General features: G+C 47.0%; 1 protein-coding gene across 2 annotated transcripts in view; it reads left to right on the top strand.

Moving 5' to 3' along the window:
• The window catches only part of IGLON5 (IgLON family member 5), a 140,254-nt gene extending 120,787 nt beyond the window's left edge, over window positions 1-19,467 (top strand). The window contains exons 4-8 of one of the 2 annotated variants that reach the window (XM_028742524.2): window positions 570-689; window positions 4,089-4,220; window positions 7,254-7,374; window positions 11,999-12,153; window positions 13,758-19,467. In XM_028742524.2, the coding sequence (XP_028598357.2) occupies window positions 570-689; window positions 4,089-4,220; window positions 7,254-7,374; window positions 11,999-12,153; window positions 13,758-13,858 (629 nt within the window). In that variant the 3' untranslated portion in view covers window positions 13,859-19,467. The remainder of the gene's footprint in view (window positions 1-569; window positions 690-4,088; window positions 4,221-7,253; window positions 7,375-11,998; window positions 12,154-13,757) is intronic. The other variant, XM_028742525.2, reaches the window with a different exon arrangement.
• The last annotated feature ends 534 nt before the right edge of the window (window positions 19,468-20,001 follow it).

Below are 20,001 nucleotides of genomic sequence, written 5' to 3'. Positions count from 1 at the left end.
CCACACACCTCCTTCCCAAAGTCTAGCACCTTGCTCACCTGGCATCAACTTTTGGCCTTTGCCATATTACCAAGGTCCTCCCTTGCCCCCTACTGGAAGTTGAGGCTCAGGTGGTACCCAGTGATGCTGACACCTGGCATCACCACTGAATGTAGTATGTAAGAAGAGAATTTGAAGACAAGCCTGTAAATGGTTACTAGCCACGCTGTCTATGTTCTGTTTGTTGTAGGCAAAATGCCTTTGAACCCCACTTGCTGGGAATCATGACTGGGGAGAGCAGTGTTGTGTTCAAGTCCTGCTCATGGGCTTCTCATAGGCCTCTAGTTGGCCACTGTGAGAACCGAATGTTGGCTTTGGTGGGCTTTGGCTTCTTCTTATGCTCTTAAGTAAAGTTGTCAAGCGACCAGAGCGTAGCTTTGCAGTCAAACACAATCATTTGCAGGGCAACTGGCTGTTCAAAACCTCAGAGGCACTGTCCTTAGGCTTGTGTCAAGGAAGACAGTGCCCCCTAGTGTTGGGAGGCCAGATGCGCCTTGATATTCACTGCCTCTCCCCTCCAAACTCTGCAGTCCCTGCTCGGATCGTGAACATTTCGTCAGCAGTGACCGTGAACGAGGGAAGCAACGTGAATCTGCTCTGCCTAGCAGTGGGGAAGCCAGAGCCGACGGTAACTTGGCGGCAGTTGAAAGGTAAGGGAGGCTGGAGAGGGGAGGAAGGCTGAGGGTATCCCCTTTGTCCCCTATTCTGGAAGAAACTTACTCACCCCTATAAGCAACTGGTTTCCTCTGCTAATGAATGAAGGCAGGAAGAAGGAAACCTGTTTACAGATTAGAACCATATGAACCCACCCAGACCCTGAAATCACCACCTGAGGCCTTCTTTCTGTGCCTCCTCCATGGGAGCTTCAGAGAGCGGCAGCATGAGAAAGGGCCTTTTCTGCAGTGGCTCCCCATTTGTGAAATGCTCTCCCAGGGAGGCCCGCCTAGTACCTTCACTGTTCTAGGTGCCCGGTGAAAATGCTCCTCCTCAACCAGGCTTTTGGCTGATTAGCATTGTATGCCCCTTTAACTGTGTTCTTTAAATGTGAGTGGGGGGAATGGGTTTTCTTTGTTCCGGTTATTGTTTTTATTATGTCTTTTGTGTTTCCGTTTTGTATTTTTATGCCTTGAGATCCGCGGATGAAGGGTGGTATGCAAATCTAATGAATAAAATAAATAAATAAAATCAGAGCCGACGATTGCCTACATCTCAAAGCAGGTTTCGACCCAAATAAATGCATCTCATACCCATTTATATCTGTTAAGCAGGTGAAATTTGGTACTGGGTACAGAAATTAGCACCTCCTCTTCCTTTCTTTTTTAAAATAAGTAAACAAACAAACAAAGTTTCCACTCCTTAAAATTGCAGAATGGGCTTGAAAGAGTATCTTCGATGGCGAGTGAAATCCCAGAATTGTGGCAGAAAAGATATTGCAGTGGCAGAGAGTGAGAATCTAATCCCCTGCTAAACATAGCCCCCTCGCTCCTCCCCATGACTTGTACACGGCAGTGCTTAATTATTCCAGCTGCAGAATGCAGCTTTTCTTCTTTTTCTCGGTGCAGAGCTTTGATTTGTTTATCAGCAAGCACAGCTCCACCTCCTAGGCAAAGCTGCTCCCCATGCTTTAGCACACATAGCTTGTGGGGTGTGGGGGATTTTTACACTTACGATACTGGGATTTTTAAGATTTGATTTTGAGTTTTGACAAGTTGCCTAAAATGTGTTCGAGGAGGGAGGAGAATCAAGCAGCAATTAAATCCTGCTGGGAAACCTAAGATACAGACTCACAGGAAGATGGAATAAATCCTCACCTGGTTTTGATGAATGAGCAGTATCGGGACCTGCACAGAGGTGACAAACCGCTCTAAACCCTAGCTCATGCCTAGTGTCCTCCCAGGCTTTTAAACTTTTAAAAAAGCCTTTCAATACCTTAAAGCTGAGATTGATTCCTATTTTAGTCTCTAATTTGCTAGGGTTTCAGGTATTTTATCTGTACCCTTATAGAGATGTGTGTGTGTGTGTGTGTGTGTGTGTGTGTGTGTGTGTGTGTAAAAGCGTGTGTTATTTAATCTGATTTGATGTTTTAATTCATGTTGTGCATTGCCTAAAGGACTAGTTGAACAGCTGGCTAATAAATGTAAATAATAAATAAATAAATAAAAACATATTTCAAAGGCATTCCCAAACATCTCTACAAAGGCAGGAAGATGAAAATAAAATCGGGGGCAAATGGGAACACTGATTTCCCCAGGGACACAGTTCCCAGAAAATAGGCGGCAGACCTTGGAAACACAAATGGCAGCAGGACTCAGCATCCCTGAATAGAGCCCGACATTGCTGGTAGCTGCCTACCTGCCCTCCTGCTTGCTTGTCTCTCTGGGGTTGGCCACGTTAGGCAGTTCAGAAGCTGTCATATTGATGTCCCCATAAAGCCCTGGTGAGGTCCTACATTGGGGCCTTATGCAGGTGGTAAAGGTAAAGGTACCCCTGCCCGTACGGGCCAGTCTTGCCAGACTCTGGGGTTGTGCGCCCATCTCACTCAAGAGGCCGGGGGCCAGCGCTGTCCGGAGACACTTCCGGGTCACGTGGCCAGCGTGACATCGCTGCTCTGGCGAGCCAGAGCCGCACACGGAAACGCCGTTTACCTTCCCGCTAGAAAGCGGTCCCTATTTATCTACTTGTACCCAGGAGTGCTTTCGAACTGCTAGGTTGGCAGGCGCTGGGACCGAACAACGGGAGCGCACCCCGCTGCGGGGATTCGAACCGCCGACCTTTCGATCGGCAAGCCCTAGGTGCTGAGGCTTTTACCCACAGCGCCACCCGTGTCCCTATGCAGGTGGTGCTGTGGTGTAAACCACTGAACCTCAGAAGGTCAGTGGTTCAAATCCCTGCAATGGGGTGAGCTCCCATTGCTCTGTCCTAGCTCCTGCCAACCTAGCAGTTCGAAAGCACGCCAGTGCAAGTAGATAAATAGGGGAAGGTAATCGGGAAGGTAATCGGCATTTCCGTGCACTCTGGCTTCTGTCACAGTGTTCTGTTGCACCAGAAGCAGTTTAATCATGCTGGCCACATGACCTGGAAAGCTGTCTGTGGACAAATGCCGACTCCCTCAGCCTGAAAGTGAAATGAGCGCCACAGACCCCATGGTTGCCTTTGACTGGACTTAACCATCCAGGGGTCCTTTACCTCTGCCTCACCTACATTGTGGCCTGATGATGATGATGATAAAAATTTATTATTTGTACCCCACCCATCTGGCTGAGCTTCCCCAGCCACTCTAGGCAGCTCCCAACTGACTGTTAAAAACAATACAGCATTAAATATTAAAAATGTCCCTAAACAGGGCTGCCTTCAGATGTCTTTTAAAGATAAGATAGTGGCTTATTTCCTTTACATCTGAAGGGAGGGCGTTCCACAGGGTGGGCACCACTACCGAGAAGGCCCTCTGTCTGGTTCCTTGTAATTTCACTTCTCTCAATGAGGGAACTGCCAGAAGGCAGGAGCTGGACCTCAGAGTCTGGGCTGTTTGATGGGGGTGGAGACGCTCCTTCAGGTATACAGGACCAAGGCCGTTTAGGGCTTTAAAGGTCAGCACCAACACTTTGAATGTCAAAATGGTCTTGCTGTTCACCACTGAAGCCTGCTGTGATCCCAACCGGGGTTGGGTTGTGGGGTGCTGGTGTCAGATGGGTACACGCCTGGTGGGAACTCTGAAGGTTCCTTCCTTCCTGGTGCCAGCCTTGCTACGAGAACAGGGGTGGTTGGAGCTCATCTCTCCCCCGGGAGAGAGACCGTCCCTAGTTGCTGGGATGTGTTTGGCTTCGTAGGTCGCAGGTTGTGCAAGCTTGTCCCCCCCCCCCCCCTTCTAACCCCAACCCCCCTGCGCTGTTGTCACAGCCCCGGTGCGAGGCAGCCCCTGCGTCTCCGAGGTGTGGATAACAGTGTTGCTGTCATATGTGTTTTCTTGTGTGTAAGTCTGTGTTTGTGTCTGTCTCCCTACTGCTGGCCCTGACCCCCTCCCCGCCACCCCCCTCCTCCCTCCCCAACAGATGGCTTCACCAGTGAAGGGGAGTACCTGGAAATCACGGAAATCAACAGGCAGCAGGCTGGGGAGTACGAGTGCATCACAGTGAATGGAGTCTCAACACCTGACAGCAAGCGAGTCCTCATCACTGTCAACTGTAAGTGGTCCTCATATTTGCCTCCTAGGTCTGTCCCCTTCAGCCAGATGAAGGGTTGCAATGTCTGGGGCGTGGAGCTTCAGCTATAAAGTTAGGGATGGACGGATCTGTCTATTTCCCTTTTCTAAGTTTCCTCTGCCCCCCCAACCCAATCTTATCATAACATTGAGTTGCAAGGGACCCTGAGGGACATCTAATCCAACCCCCCGCAATGCAGGAATCTCAACACGCAGTCCCACATCCAATTTGAAACCGTACCAGACTCTGCTTAGTATTGCAAAGATGTTATCAGGTTTTATTGCTGTTTAAATGTAATCCTCTACATTTTTGCGGTAATTTGTGGTTTTGTTTCTTTAAAACCCTCACAAACATTCATCAGAATGTTTAATACAAATTTCTAAGGCAAAACTTTTCATATACAGCTTTTTCCTTCATATACATTTTTTACAAAGTGATTTCCCCCAATATAATACGTTTTTGCATATTATTTTCACAATTATATCCATTTATATGCACGCTTTACTCTTGTGCATACATGCTGTGCATACACTTGGCTGGAGTAATTTTGCAATGGATCGTATGGGGAGTTTGATGGGGAGGGTTCCCTCTTTACTCTTGTGCATGTTGTTTAGTTGGAGAGCTGAATCACAAAATTCGACAAGTGTGAATTTCAAAGGCTTGCTGTGTTTTGGTTTGAGAAGTGGGTCTTAGGTGACTTCTCAGTGAAATGCAAACAGAATTGAATTTCTCCTCCAACCCTAGCTGAGACCCAGCCCTTAACTGGGAATCAGGAATGCAGGAATGACTCCAAAGGTGAGTGTGGAGCTGCAAGTGTTTTCACTGCCTCCCACTTCCCCATCTCCTTCCCAGCTTTCAATCACAGGGTATTAACATCTTATGTACCATGGGACTGCCCTTTGCTCCCTTAATAATGGTCTTTTCTATTCCTCCCCTGGCTAAACTACACATTACCTATGAGATTATTGACTGGATCTCTTGTAAGAGATCCTGGCTGGATCTACACTGATCTGTAAAAACGCTATTAAAGGCTATTTTTAAAAATGTCCTATTGCTCTCAATGCAATTTCCCAATGGCAACGGATCACTGCTCTGCAGCGCCCCCTGCTATCACATTTTAATAACGCATTTATAATGTTTTAAATGATGTGTACAGATGAGTCCCCTGATCCATATAGATATAATTCAACTGCTGGGGGTTCCAAATTAGAAGTGGCCCTGGGAGAGGGATACTTAACTCTTTCCCACCCTATCTTGTCCCTAATATAAATCACCTCCAAGTTTCTGTTAGCCCTGAACTGGGAAGGAGATGGAGGAGTTTAAGTATCATCCTTTTCCTTCTGAGACATCACTTGCCAATTCTCACAACCTATTTGGCAACATGGGTGCTCAGGGCTGGTTTACACACATGGCGGAATGAAGTAATAGGGAGTTGTGAGTTGTTAGGCTGGGCTATAGCACTTCAGGCTGCTGGCAGGGAGGCCCGTTTTTAAACAGTGGGGGAAAGATGGCCTTTAAGATGTGCAGAGCCCAGATTCTCAAAGGCTTTATAAATATTGACCAGGCTCTTGGATCGAAGGCTTGAAAGGATAAAAAACATTGGGGCAAGTTCTGGAGCACTGGAGCCATAGGCTTAGGATACCACTTCCTCTCTCTCTCTCTCTCTCTCTCTCTCTCTCTCTCTCTCTCTCAGCAGAGGCCTTTATGAAACTAGGTGAAAAGGCACATATTATGCAGTTGGCATTGTCCTCCCCCCCTTCCCTTCCCTTAAATCTGTGATAGTGGGAGAAGCAGCAAAAGGGCATGAAGAGGAGAGGGGGTTTTTTCCCCCTTCCTCCCTCCTATCACTCCCTTGCACAGGCAAACATTGTGCCATGGTGTAGGGGTTTATGGGAGATGTGGTTCTTCCAAAGTCATCTTCTTTTGGAGGATAATAATAATAATAATAATAATAATAATAATAATAATAAATTTTATTTATACCCCGCCCTCCCCAGCCAAGACCGGGCTCAGGGCTGCTAACACCAAATATAAAAACAATTGATTGAAATACAGCTTTAAAAAAAACCAAGATTAAAATGCAACATCAAAACATTAAAATGCAACCTCATTTCAGTGGAAACTCAATCAAAAACTTTTTTGTGGATAAAAACGTCAAGTCTTCACCAAGGCTAACTATCCAGAGTGGTACTACATGGGCCAGAAAAAAGCCAGGGAAGTCCCCAAATAAGAGTTCCAACACAGAAGGAGAAAGGAAAAAAGAAAGAAGGGAAGGGAATCAAATTGATTCCAAGCCAAAGGCCAGGCAGAACAACTCTGTCTTACAGGCCCTGCGGAAAGAAGTCAGATCCAGATGCCAGGGGAAGGTCTGTCGTTCTGTGGTAGAGCATCAACCAGATTCAACCCCTGGCGTCTCTGGGTAAGAAAGCCTAGAGACCTTCTGTCAGTTAGTGTTGGCAGTGCTGAACCATGTGGACAAATGATCTGACTCAGTATAAGGCAACTTCCTATAATGTTATGATAGGGGAGCAGGGAATTCTTCTCTGACTCAGATTTTTATGCAAGCCAGAGAAGAACTTTTGGAACTTGTACAGCTTTACGTTCCCCTGTTGTGTTTTCCCCAAGCCTGACTTGGGCCGCGTCCATACCATACATTGACAGCGATATGCTACCACTTTCAACGACTTGGCTTCCCCCAGAGGATTCTGGGAATTGTACTTTGTTAAGAGTGCTGAGGGTTGTTAGGAGGCCTCTGTTCTCCTCACAGAGCTACAATTCCAAGAGTGCTTCAACAATCGATCTCTGTTTACAGGGAACTCTGGGCATTGCAGCTCTGGGAGGGGAACACGGGCTTCTTAAGAACCTTCCCCCTTAACAAACTACAGTTCCCAGAATTCTTTGGGGAAGCATCTCTACCAGAGGTTGGCAACTGGAGACTATCTGTTGAGGAACAGCTAAGACACCGCATATCGTGACTAATATATGCCTCCCACATCAACTGTTGTCTCTTCCTAGACCCTCCAACCATCACAGATGTAAAGGACTCACGTATCCCAATGGGAAAGAATGCACTTCTGCGCTGTGAGGCCATGGCTGTGCCACCTGCAGAATTCCAGTGGTTCAAAGACGACAAACAGTAAGTCATTCTTCTGCCCATTTCTTGGCCCTGGCCAGAGATCCATAACATTGATATCCCTCCAATACATTTGGGAGGGGGAATCGCAGCTTAGCGGCTTTGCAACAGGGAGATCCTAGGCTCAGTCACTTACATCTCCAAGTTGAAAGGATCAGTTAGCAGGGGAGGCGAAAGACCGCTGCCTCAGACCAGGCAGAGCTCCTGCTAGGGGTCCAAATAGCGTAAGCAGCTTTCTGTGATCCTTAAGGACCTTTTGGCACAAGCCATTTCTTCTCCCCAGGGCAAAATTGGTGTGGTGTAACCACGTGGTAGAATGTGGTAATGATGTGGACCGAACTACTGCAGGTGTAGGGGGTGTGCGTTTGAATGCTCCTCCATGTACAACGACAAAAGGGCCCTTTAAAATACTTGGAGTAAAAAAGACCTAGGTACAGTGGGGAGAAAGGTTCTAACTTTGGCCTGCTCCCTTTATATGCTACTTGCAGGGATGTTTCCCCCCACTTTTTGGCAGCATTAAAACATGACGCCCCCCTTCTGCCATCAGAAGTGGTACTGTCCATTCTGTAAACTCAGTATCGGTTGTGCTGCAGGCACAGTCCAAGCCATTGTGCTTGGTAATTCTCAGCAACCTTCAGCACCCTGCAGTTCCCTGGATTCTCTGTGGGAACCAGTATCTTGCAAGATAAGACCGGGATAAGCGTGCATCAGAGGTGCATCCCAATTCTCCAATCAGGGCTGGCTGCTGAGCTTCTTGATCTTGTTTCCATCTGGCAAGACAGTTGTTACTCTCCAGCAGTCTTTCTCAAACTCAGGTCCCCAGATGCTGTTGGACTACAACTCCCATCAGCCCTAGCTACCAGGACCAGCAGTAAGGACCCAAGTATGAGAAAGTCTGCTCCGCAGTCGTCTTTTTCTTTGCCCTCCTCCAAACTCTCCTGTTTAAGCAAATAAATAAAAAGGAAAAGAAATTACGGGACTGGCACTCGAAGGTCAGTGTGGCAGCACAGGCAATGATTGCGGAAGGCCCCGAATTCAATCTCAGCGAAAAGGATCAAGGTGGCAGGTGATGGTGATGACCCTTCTCTGCCTGAGATCCTGGGGAGTCATGGCCAATCAGAGCTCTGAGATAGGCAGGCAGATCACCTGACCTAGTAGAAGGCAGCTTCTCTTCCCCCCTCCCACCATGTAACTTCGCTGTGTGTCTCATTAGTTAGACAGCACCGCATGCTTTAACCTTCCAAATGGCAATCTTATTAAACAAACCCACGGCGCGTACTCATGGTCGCTTAACGCAGATTAATTTGTAACTCTCCAAGCAGAACACGGCCCATCAGTCACGTATAGTCCCCCGTCCCCCGGGGGGCTTGATAAACCGTGTGGTGTGGTTGCCTGCCTGGGATTGGGGGGGGGAGAGGGGAGCTGTTGTCAAGTCCCCTGGCAGGCCCTGGCGTGTGATGAGTGGGTTGTGTTCACCTGGTACAGGTGGGAAATGGCAATTTGTATAGGTTTGTAGCAGGCGTGGCCAATGCTGTACAGCCCACCTGGTGGTGCTGTTCTGCAAAAACTCTCATCACCCTTGACCATTGGGATGAGGGAGAGATTTGATTTAGTTCATGTTTAAAGGGGAACCCATCAAATTTGCCCTTCCTGAAACAAAAAAGCAAACCAAAATATCGAAATTCACGCTTTCCCGAATTTTGCAATGCAGTTCTGCAGTTAAGCAATGGGAACAAAGGTTAGGGGGAATGTGCACATTTGGCATAGGGGTTCCATTCCTGGGTGGCCTGGGTTGGCAGAGTGGGCATAAGCCCACTCCACCCTGTTCTGCCTCTGTTCTGCCATCTTCTGGGCTTTGGGAAGGAGGTGCGGGGGCTCTGGCTGGTCCTCCTAAATACGGGAAAGTGCTAACTAGGTTCTGGGAAGGAGGAGGAGGGCACTAGGACCCTGTCAGAGTTCTCCATTCCAAAGCCCAGAGCCTCGCTTACCAGTCTTCGAGATAGCATCCCACCCCCCCCCCCACCCAGCCCAGCTCAGCACCCAGTGCATGAGCACCGCTTGCACAGCCTTAACTTTGCCCCTGGATTTTGTTCTTTTCCATGTTTGCATTCATTTGTCAACTCAGTAGGAAGGAGTAAGTGCTGTAGGGAGAAAAAGGCTCCTGAAGGAAGAGGCGGAGGGGGGAGGGGGAATTTCTGTGCTTAGCTGAACAGCTGAGGCCTCTCTTTCGGGAGCCGAGTTCTGGTTCTGCAGGGATTGACACCTGACAAGATGATTTGCAATTATCTCCCGATCAGCCTCCCAGTTGTTTCCCTCCAGTGTTCCCGCGCTAGCTTGGTGAGAACAGTTCATGGTTCAAACCTCTTGCATCTCAGGGGGGCTGTTTGTGGTTAGAACTGCTCAGTGAAAAGAAACCATGACTTTTTATCTTACTTTATTAGGAAACAATGACAGAGCTGTGGGCGCACTGAACATCAGACGCAAAAAGTCAGGGTGGAGGGTGGGAGGAAGCCACCCAGGAACACAAGGATATATATATATATATATATACACCCAGTGATTTGATAGCTGTCAGTAAAAGCAATGTGGAGTTTATACAAGAAAATTGTCAGAAGCCATAAAATTATGAAGTTCTGGTTGATGAACAAGCAACTGGGGTTTAATTTGAGCTGGAGCTAAGGGCCAAATAGCATATTCCATGTCCAGATTCTCCCAATATTTTTGTTTTTACTTACAAAGCAGTGACAGCAGGCTCTAAATTTGATCAGAGTGGTAGCATCAGAGGGGGAGGCAGTGTTTAATCTGAAAGGCTGCCACATGGGTGAAGGCAAAGGATTGTTCTCTGCCGCCCCCAAAGGGCAGGGTATTTGTTTGGTTGAACATTAAGAGAAACCTCATGACTCAGCTTAATAATAGAACCCCATTTCCTATAGGGGTGGTGGTTTCTCTGTGAGTAGTGGTGGGACAGCCATTTGTGAAGAATGCTCATTTTTGATAAGGCTATCAATAGCTACCACCAGGTTGGTCAGAGGTGATAATGTTGCTAGAAGCCACAGGATGGGTGAGGATTCTTGTGCTCGGGTCTTTCTTGTGGGTTTCCCATAGGCATCTGGTTGGCCACTGCAAAGACCGGACACTTCACTAGATGGGTCATTGGCCTGGTGTGCCGGACTCTTCTCCTGTTTTTATTTTTGCTCTGGAACTCACACAACAAGCAGGAGATTGGACTAGACAGTGTAGATTTTGGCCATAGCGAGATGAATCACATAGATCTTCGTGGAAGCTGAACTGTAGGGAAACGGAAGCGGCGCTGATTGAGAGAAACCAAGGAAGGGCAGAAATTGCCTCTTTCCCCCATCCCTTCTTGTAACCAATTGAGCCAATAACCAGCACACTGCAGACCAAATAAAACTCCTGCTCTTTCTGGCTGCCCAGGAGTGCAAAAACAGGGACGGCGATCAAGCAAGGGGAGGGGGGGAAAGATAATAACATGGTTGCTGGGCTGCATTCGGTTTGGTGAGTCACGGGTTTTGCAGCTGTTCAAACCAAGCCAGGCTAGATGGCTTCATAGATTTAAAACTCGGGGGTGAGGGGAGAGAAAATAGCCTGGATAATAGGAGAGTCTGTATGTGGAATACTTTGCCTGGTAGGAGGGCTGGTGTGGGATATACCATCCTTGCTGCCACATTTAATAAAGAAGAAGCTTCCCTCTCAGGAGTGGCAAGCAACAATACGCATGTGTGCATGCACATTCACACACACACACTCACACACACACACACACACACACACACACACAAACCGTATCAGAGAAAAGGAGGCAGGTGAATCCAGATCTACTGCCGCTGTGGGGGTTGTGGTCCAAGAGATGATGGATCGCCTGTCTGACAGGCCAGAGCAGAGATAAACAGCCACTGGGACTGTGGGAAGGTGGCATAGAGAGGTGTGGAAACTGCAAAGGGAGCCCTTGGACTGCATTGGCCAATTCAGCCTCCTGTAGCTTTTGATTTCTGGGGATGCCTTTGAAACACTCCCTCTCCAAATGCCTCCCAGGATTCGAGGGCTTCCAAAACACCTAGCCTTGTTTCCAGAGCACCTCCATCGATGCATGAGCAAGCTGCCCCTTTGCGATTTCTTGACTTGGTTCGGACTGATACCTATGTGCGGTTTGCCAGAAAAGTGTCCCCTTTTGCATCTCCCCTGCCCACCTCCTCTGTCCCCGCTCCTCTTCTCCTCGCAAGTTACCAGCAGCGATCCAAAGTGTTTGTGCCTGGGTGAAGCCATGGTGCAGGGAAAGGGATCTAGCAACGCAAAGGCGCAAGAGGGTAAAGACCCCCTTTTTGTGCACTGGGATTTTGACCATGCACAGATGTGCCAGAGCAAGGGTTGCAGTGGTGGGAGGTGTGAACTAATTAACAAGGGCCATCACTGGAAACTTATATCTCTTTAACTAAGGGCTAACTCTCCTGCAAAGAAGCCAGGAAATAGAATGCTGATCATGGGCAAATCAGGGACAGGGCATGAGATCAGTTGCAAGCTGGTATTTTGTATAATTCCCCGTATTCTCAGAGCACAATGCTTTAACAATGTTACCCGCCCATGCTCTCCTCCCACTCCCTTTTCCTAGCAGAGTAATTGGCGGCGTGGATGGACTGCAGATCCAGAACGAGCGCACTCGTTCCATGCTGCTCTTCAGCAACGTCACCGCTCGTCATTATGGGAACTACACCTGCCTGGCTTCCAACAACTTAGGCTCCTTCAATGTCAGCTTACGGCTTATCAGTGAGTCTCTCTTCTCCTCTTCCTGCTACCACCTCCCCCATCCCTGATGGAGGTTGTGTCTTAACCTTGACTGGGCCCACTATGAAGGGCCCTTCTCCTCCCAATGGCAAGTTTGCCTGCCACCACTTGCACCCTCAGTTTGGCTCCTAGAGCCACTGGACTGGCCGGGCATATGAGAAGTAGTGTGGGTGGGAGAGAAATTGGATCCACTTTGCATCGGAAGGTGAAAACTAGAACTTCCCAGAACAATGCGCAGCCCTTTTGCAAAATACACCCATCTCTGAATTTTGCAACGCAGCTCTCCAAGCAAGTAAGGCATACAAAACTGAACGCACTAGTAATGTGTGCATTAAAAAAACATGCATCGGTTAATGACAATAGTATACACAAAAGGCATAATATTAGGGGGAATTGCTTTGTAAACAGGTTAATCAAACAAAATTGCAAAAAAAAAATGTGTTTATTAGGAGAAAGGTGTAAGGGAGAAATGCACACTATAATGGTGGTGAATTTTAAATAATAATAATAATAATAATAATAATAATAATAATAATAATAATAATATGATTTTATTATTTGTACCCACTCATCTGACTGGGTTGCCCCAGCCACCTTGGGTGACTTCCAACAAATATAAAAGCACAATAAAACATCAAACATTCAGATGGCTTCTAAAAGTCAGATAGTTGTCTATTTCCTTGACATCTGATGGGAGGGCGTTTCACAAGGAGGAAGTCACTACTGAGAAGGCCCTCTACCTGCTTCACTGTAACATCACTTAGCTTCGCAGTGAGGGAACTACCAGAAGGCCCTCAGAGCTGGACCAGTGGGGGTGGAGACGCTCCTTCAGGTATACAGGGCCAAAGCTGTTTAGGGCTTTAAAGGTCAGCACCAACACTTGAATTATGCTCAGAAAAGTACTGGGAGCCAATGTAGATCCTTTAGGACCAGAGTTATATGATCCCAGTGGCTGCTCCTGGTCATCAGTCTAGCTGCTGCATTCTGGATTAGTTGTAGTTTCAGAGTCACCTTCACGTAGAGCGCATCGTCGTACTCCAAGCGGGAGATAACCAATTTTAAGAAAAAATATATTTGCAAAGTGATGTACAATTGTGGAGAACGGAACTTCTAAGACTGGAAAAATGAGACACTGTGGGTACTCAAAATTGACACATTTGCCTAATCCTAGTAAGGTAAAGGTAAAGGGACCCCTGACCAGTAGGTCCAGTCGTGGCCGACTCTGGGGTTGCGACGCTCATCTCGCTTTATTGGCCGAGGGAGCCGGCGTACAGCTTCCAGGTCATGCGACCAGCATGACAAAACTGCTTCTGGCGAACCAGAGCAGCGCACAGAAATGCCGTTTACCTGCTGGAGAATACCTGCATTTTGAGGTGCTTTTGAACTGCTAGGTTGGCAGGAGCAGGGACCGAGCAACGGGAGCTCACCCCATCGCGGGGATTTGAACCGCCAACCTTCTGATTGGCAAGTCCTAGGCTCTGAGGTTAAACCCACAGTGCCACCCGTGTCCCATCTATCCTAGCAGAGAGGGCCAATTTTATTTCTAACACTCTGGTTAAAACAAACCCTTCTTCTCCTCCTCTTAGGACCAGGTTCTCTGGACAACATGGCAGCCTCCAGCATGGAATCTCCCCTCTTCCTGGGCCTGCTGTCATCCGCCTTTGTGACTCTGCTGTTTAAGGTTTAGGGCGGCTGGGGAATTGAAGCAGAAACACGGAAGGAAACAGGTGAAAGGGAATGAATCCAAGAGAGGGAGAGAAAGAGAGAGAGGGGGAGGCATCTCTACTTTCTGGAAAAGATGAAGAGAGAGAGGGAAATGAAATTTATCAAGAACCCCATCACTGTGAGGGATCGAAGAAAACAAAACGAAACGGAAAAAAAAATATGCATTTGTTTCTACAGCCATTTATCTTCACACTCCATCTCAGACACTCCCAGTTGAACTTGTTATTTAACACAACCGAAAAGACACAGGGCTCTATAGGGTTGACTGCAGACATTGCTCACCCCACCCCTCACCTCTGCGACTTAAATGGAACAGCAACATTTTCTTCCTTGGGCTGATGGGACCTTTCGTCCTTCGAATGCACAGACCCCGGAATACCGATTTCACAAAGGGTTTTGTTCTTTCTGTTATTTTAACCTCCTTTTTTTCCTTTTGGTTCCTTCTTTTGCTGTTGTTTGGGAGCAAGGATTTCAGCAGCTGACAACATTTAGGAGCTTCCCTTTTAATTATTATGATTTACAAGCTGGGCTGAGAACCTCCATAGGCGGTGGAATTCCTTCTGCCCCCTTCCAGATTCATTCAGACAGATTTGCAGGCCATTTGTTATTATTTTTTGCAGCCTGGGGCCAGGAAAACTATCAGCAATATTTGGAAGGCTGCTGAGCTCAGCCTAGGCAGGAAGGAGGTCTCCTTTGGGGCATTGCGAGAGAGGCTGACATCATATAAATGCACTCCGCGAACGCTGTCTGAGGACCACCACCGAGAACCGAACCCGCAGCCCTTAGACACGACGGCATGCCAGAGTCTTTGGAAGAACTGTTAAAGGTCATAGAGCCAAGTCTGCTAAGTTTTTTTGAGGCATGGAATTTCCACCCTTTAAAAAGCAGGGGTAAGAATGACCTTCTCCTGACAATGTTGATTGCCAGGTAACGTGATGCGGCCTATGGAGAGAAACCAGGAAGAGGGAATGGCTGGTTTAATTCTTTGTTTGGCCCAGGAATTTTCCTGCTTTTGACAGTGATTGGGTTGGGTTTTTGTTTTGTTTTTTCATTCGTTGGGGGTGGGGTGTATATTTCCGCTGGAAAAATCATTGCTTGGAACATCTGCCAGCTCTCTAAAATCAATGGTGTTCTTTTTCTGTACTTTTCACAAAATCTTTTCTCGGCAATTTCCCTTGAGCTAAGGACTCCCATCCCCCCCCTCTACCTTTACACACACATACACATATGCACAAACCCACACCAGTATCTCTCCTCTGTATCTTTGTTGAACAAAAGCACCGTGGCACTTGAATTCTTCCTTATTTATGTCTTTATTCTATTTCCCTTCCTCTTTTCTTCTTTGCTCTTCCTAGTTCTCGAGTCATTATTGCTGATTGTATCTCGGGACCCCCCAGCCCTGACTTCAAAGGCTCCCTTTCAGACGGAATTATAATCAGGGTTTTGTGTATTCAGCACTTCTGCACATACACCACACACACAAAAAAAAAGTCCAACGTTTGGGATAGAATTCAGCATTCGGATATGTCATAAAAAATAAAAAATGAAAGTTTCTAGTCCTTTTGTAAAGATAAGCTTGAGAATGTGTGGAAAATACCAGCGGGTATCTTTGTGGATGTGATGAGGCATAGCTAATCATAGATCCAGAAATGCAAGAAGCCTGGTAGAGTGGAGATTATTCATCTTTCTGCAGCCTGTTTATTAAAAGTCTCAGTAAAGGCAGTGATGCAGATAGGTACAGTTGAACCTTGGAAGACGAACAGCTTAGTTCCCAAACATTTTGGCTCCTGAACGTTGCAAACCCGGAAGTGACTGTTCCGGTTTGCAAACTATTTTGGAAAGCTCAATATCTGACGGGGCTTCCGCAGCTTCTGATTGGCTGCAGATGCTTCCTGTAGCCAATCAGAAGCTGTGCTTTGGTTTTTGAACGTTTTGGAAGTTGAACAGACTTCCAGAATGGATTCCGTTCAACTTCCAAGGTACGACTGTACTTTGGACTTTGAGGTCCTCTCTTTAGGTAGCAGTGTCTATCGCTTCACTTTCTTCAGATTGCAATCTGCTGGCCCTGCTGTGAATGGGACTCCCTCCCGCTCATTCTGCCAATTGGGGCCTTAGACACTTGCCCTGAAGTCCTGTCTTGATGGAACCGCTGCTATGAGGCTAATAATACCTCTTGTTTTCATGCTGGCCATGGAGGAGATTCTCCACTTCAGTGGCCAACACAGAAACACAAGAAACTGGCCCCTGAGCTGGTTAGCAAATCCCTCCTGCAGTCTAGTAGTTTTTGTAGACTTATTTGCAAGGCTATGTGGGTGATCCTTCCCTGCAGATATATCCCCCATCCCCAGTACAATTGGAGGTAGTTTGAAAGAGAAGTTTCTGCTTGTGAGGTGTGCAGGTTTTTGCATGGTTTGGGCATCAAACTAAATGTTGTGGGAGATGCTGAGAACTGAAGAAATGCCACATGTGAGGCTGATAAGTGGAAAGTTTATAAGCAAAGCCCAACACATTGCAGCTGGCATTTAGTCAACACAAAATTGCATCTCCTTCTAGCACACCACATGCCCATAAAGAGGCTCTGTTTCCAAATGTGTCAGGAGGAAGTCAACAGAAACACTGGGGATCACTGGTCCGATTACATCTGCACCTTATTGGTCTTGCTTCTGGCATCTTTCCAGTTATCAGTGTGTCTCCCTGTTTTGTTCATAGCTGCTGATGCTACTACGGAAGGAGGAAGAGGAGATGAAGGGTTGCTGTTTATGACTGCAGCCGCAGATCTCCTATAACGTCTATGTAGTCCAACCCTCAAAACTTATAAGATGTGCTTTGACTAGGTTAATAACAATGCATTTACAGTCAGCAATGGTAATGTAGCCTCTCAATCCACTTAAATGAAACTGCTTGTTTGTAAGATATATCGTGCAAATGCATGAAAATGTGTTCAGTTTCCACTGTCCTACACAGGTTGCTAGACCTCAGCATTTCTTGACACAGAATGTAGGTTAGCAGAATAATGTTAGTTTCTTTTTAAACATGGAGTATCTACAGTCCTATGCAGCTGTGTACATGCCAAGATCCTACAGGAGTACAGAAAACTCAGAATGTGGTAGGGGTTGATTTCAGTTTCCTGGGAATCCCAGCTTTCTTTCTTTTGGGTGGGGGGGGGGGAGCAAGTTCCTAGCTGTTATAGTTATGGCTGTATGCTTGCAAAACTTTTTTGTGCTATGCCTGCTGAATCTCTGAAGCCAAAGAGGTGGCTGAACAAGATCCCAAGTGGTCTTAGCTCCTTGTCCCTCTCCTTGAGTAGCAGAAGAATGATTATGTAAAAATGGGGGGGGGGTAAAAATAGTAGGATGAATTAAACAAAATGAGAAAAAAATATTGAGTTCATTTGCATAGTTTATGCAGATTGCAGAACTGGGCTTTTCTTGGTGCAGAATTTACATTATTTTGCTGCAGAATTTTTCATTTGGCAGACAGTACACAGATCCCTGGTTATAATTGAGAATCCAGAGCATGCGCACACAAGCATCACCACCACCCAACAAAGGCAGAGTCTCCAAAAGGAAGGCACTCTAGTTCTCGCCTTGTTAGATTCTACTCTGGTATCGTGTCAGAGGCATCTCCTCCTGAATAGCGTTTCCTTGTCCCTCCTACACTCTCAAGGTTATTGCTGTAGCTGGAGGTGCTCCTGACACTCAGCAGAGGTGGGAGAGCCCATGTCAGGACAGGGATGGGAAACCTGAGGCCCTCCAGGTGTTCTTGGACTCCAGCTCCCATCAGCCTCAGCCAGCATGGTTGATGATCAGGGATGATGGGAGTTGCAGTCTTAACAACCATGGGTTCCCCAACCCTACAGTAGCAGATATTGGGGGGGATTGGTGATGCTCAAATTGTGCCTCCAGCTGAAAGGAGGAAGCGTGGCGCTCTGGTATTGCATATGGTGCTTGGATCACTGTAGAGACTCGCTTGTGCTTGCTTGTGTTAACATCTGATTGCTGTACATGCAGAAGTGGGGAGTGAGAGAGAGGCATCTGTAATGTAGGTGAGGATGCTGGCCAAGCCAGCACAGGGTTTCCATTCGCATTAAAAACCCTGGTTGAAGCAGGAGTCTCTCTTGAAGCCTTATTTGCCCTTGCTGGGCTTGCCGAATGGCTGAGTACCAGTGATAACTTCTCAGAGAGCTGGAGGTGATCTTGTGGAGCTTTCTCACCTTCAGTGCATGGGGTTTTGTTTGATCTTTGTGGCCTGCTGTGGTCTCCAGCCAAAATGTTCCTTGAAAGTTCCACAGTGCTTCAAACAGTAGCAGAGGAATGCCAAAAGGAGCTCCAGCCAGGGCACCCCGGATTGTATGAGCTGTATGTGTGTTTTGGTGAGACAGTCCCAGGCAGTGTAGTGCTCCTGTTACAATTATGGTTGACGCACTTCTGTTTAAAAAAATGTACATGAGAGAACAGGTGCATCTCCATGCGAGCAGGAAACATGGGCAGTTTCCCCTTAGGAATGAAATCGACTGGACCAGGAAATACTTATTACCTGCTATGAGATTAAGGCTGCTATTTTAAGCATGCTTACTGGGGAGTAAGTCCCACTGGGCTCCATGAAGCTTTCTTCCGAGTAAACATGTACTGCATGGGAAGAGCCCTTAATTAAAAAGCAAGGGAACAGAATGAGCAGACCTTCTACCCCGGGCAGTAAATCCCCTTCTGCTTCCATTATCTGTGTGTACTTACGTAGAGATAAGAGGGGAAGTTCTCCCATATGGCCAGAGAAACAACTGTCTGTACACAGTCCAGATTTCACTCACCTTTGTTGTCTTCTGTCTGTATTCTGTCTTCAGGACTGAGTCATCACATCTGTTCTCCCTTGTGCCCAGGGTTAAGGAGAGGGCACCCAGGCAGATTTGAACCCTTCCCTTTTTGATAAATTAAGCACTGCTGCAGATGGAGGTCAAGAGCAGTAGGGTAATGAAGGGGGCAGCTAGGCTTCTGATATGCTCTGCAGCTGGCTGTTTTCCCCTGGAAGAAGTCGGAATTTGGCCAAGGGATGCCTCCCTTGCTGGACAGTTCTGCAGCTCCCATTCATTTCAATCTATACAAGAAACTTTCTCAGTAGGGGTGGGGGAGAAATGTGATTCAGTTCTCATTTAAAGGTGAATGTACCCACCCTCACCTTTCGGAACCATATGTGAACAAAAAACCAACCATCCTTCGAAAAGGGCACGTCTCCAGATTTTGCAATGCAGTTCTGCAGCCAAGTCAGCTGCAAAATAAAATAAAATTTTTTATTATTAAAAAAACACCCCCAAACTGTGCATATTGTTGTAATGTGTGCATTAAGAATATGCATGTTTGTGAAAATTATGTTAAATAATGCATTATATATGTGGAAACTGCTTTGCAAAACGTGTGTAAATCAGGCAAGTTTGCCTACAGAAATGTTTACACTAATAGGAACACGCACTGAAATGCTGGTTAATTTTCATGTGGACTATATATGCAAACTGTTGTGGAAATGAGGAAAACTGAACATTCTGGACTGAAAAAAGAAAGGAAAGAAACCGAAACGAAATGGACAGATTTACCCATCCTTATTTCCCAACTGAGCCCTACGTTTCCTCTCCTGCCCTGTGCTTCATGGAACTCCTATCTGCCTCAGGTCCTTCCACATTCCCTCCATCCAGGTTGTCTTGTAGCAGAACCACCCATCATCACCTCCAGCATTCTCTCCATCCTCTGCTGCAACATTCCTTCTTTAGTTCCATCTTCTCAGCACCTTCACCCATTCATTCATTCATCCATCCATCTGCATCAGCAGTTATGGCTATTTAACAGTGTGGCGCAAGAGGGATACGCAGAGCATAGGAATGGTGCATTCTTTGACCCCGAGGGCCCACAGTCTGCATGAGATGGACAAGACAAGGATGGAGAGAGGCCAGGAATGAATGAAGTGGGTTGGCAGTACAGGGTCAGGCAAAGCAAGGCAATCCTCTGTTCTGTCGCTATAAAGGGGAGAAAGTGCTCTTGCACTCTGGTACTGCTTACCCATTTCCCACAGGCTGGCCACTGTGAGAGCCCATTGTGGGCTAGATAGGCCAATGGCCTG

The sequence above is a fragment of the Podarcis muralis genome, chromosome 7, assembly GCF_964188315.1.
Source record: "Podarcis muralis chromosome 7, rPodMur119.hap1.1, whole genome shotgun sequence".
NCBI lineage: Eukaryota > Metazoa > Chordata > Lepidosauria > Squamata > Lacertidae > Podarcis > Podarcis muralis.
Note: the sequence above shows the minus strand (reverse complement) of the source record. Positions and strands in the feature narration are given on the sequence as shown.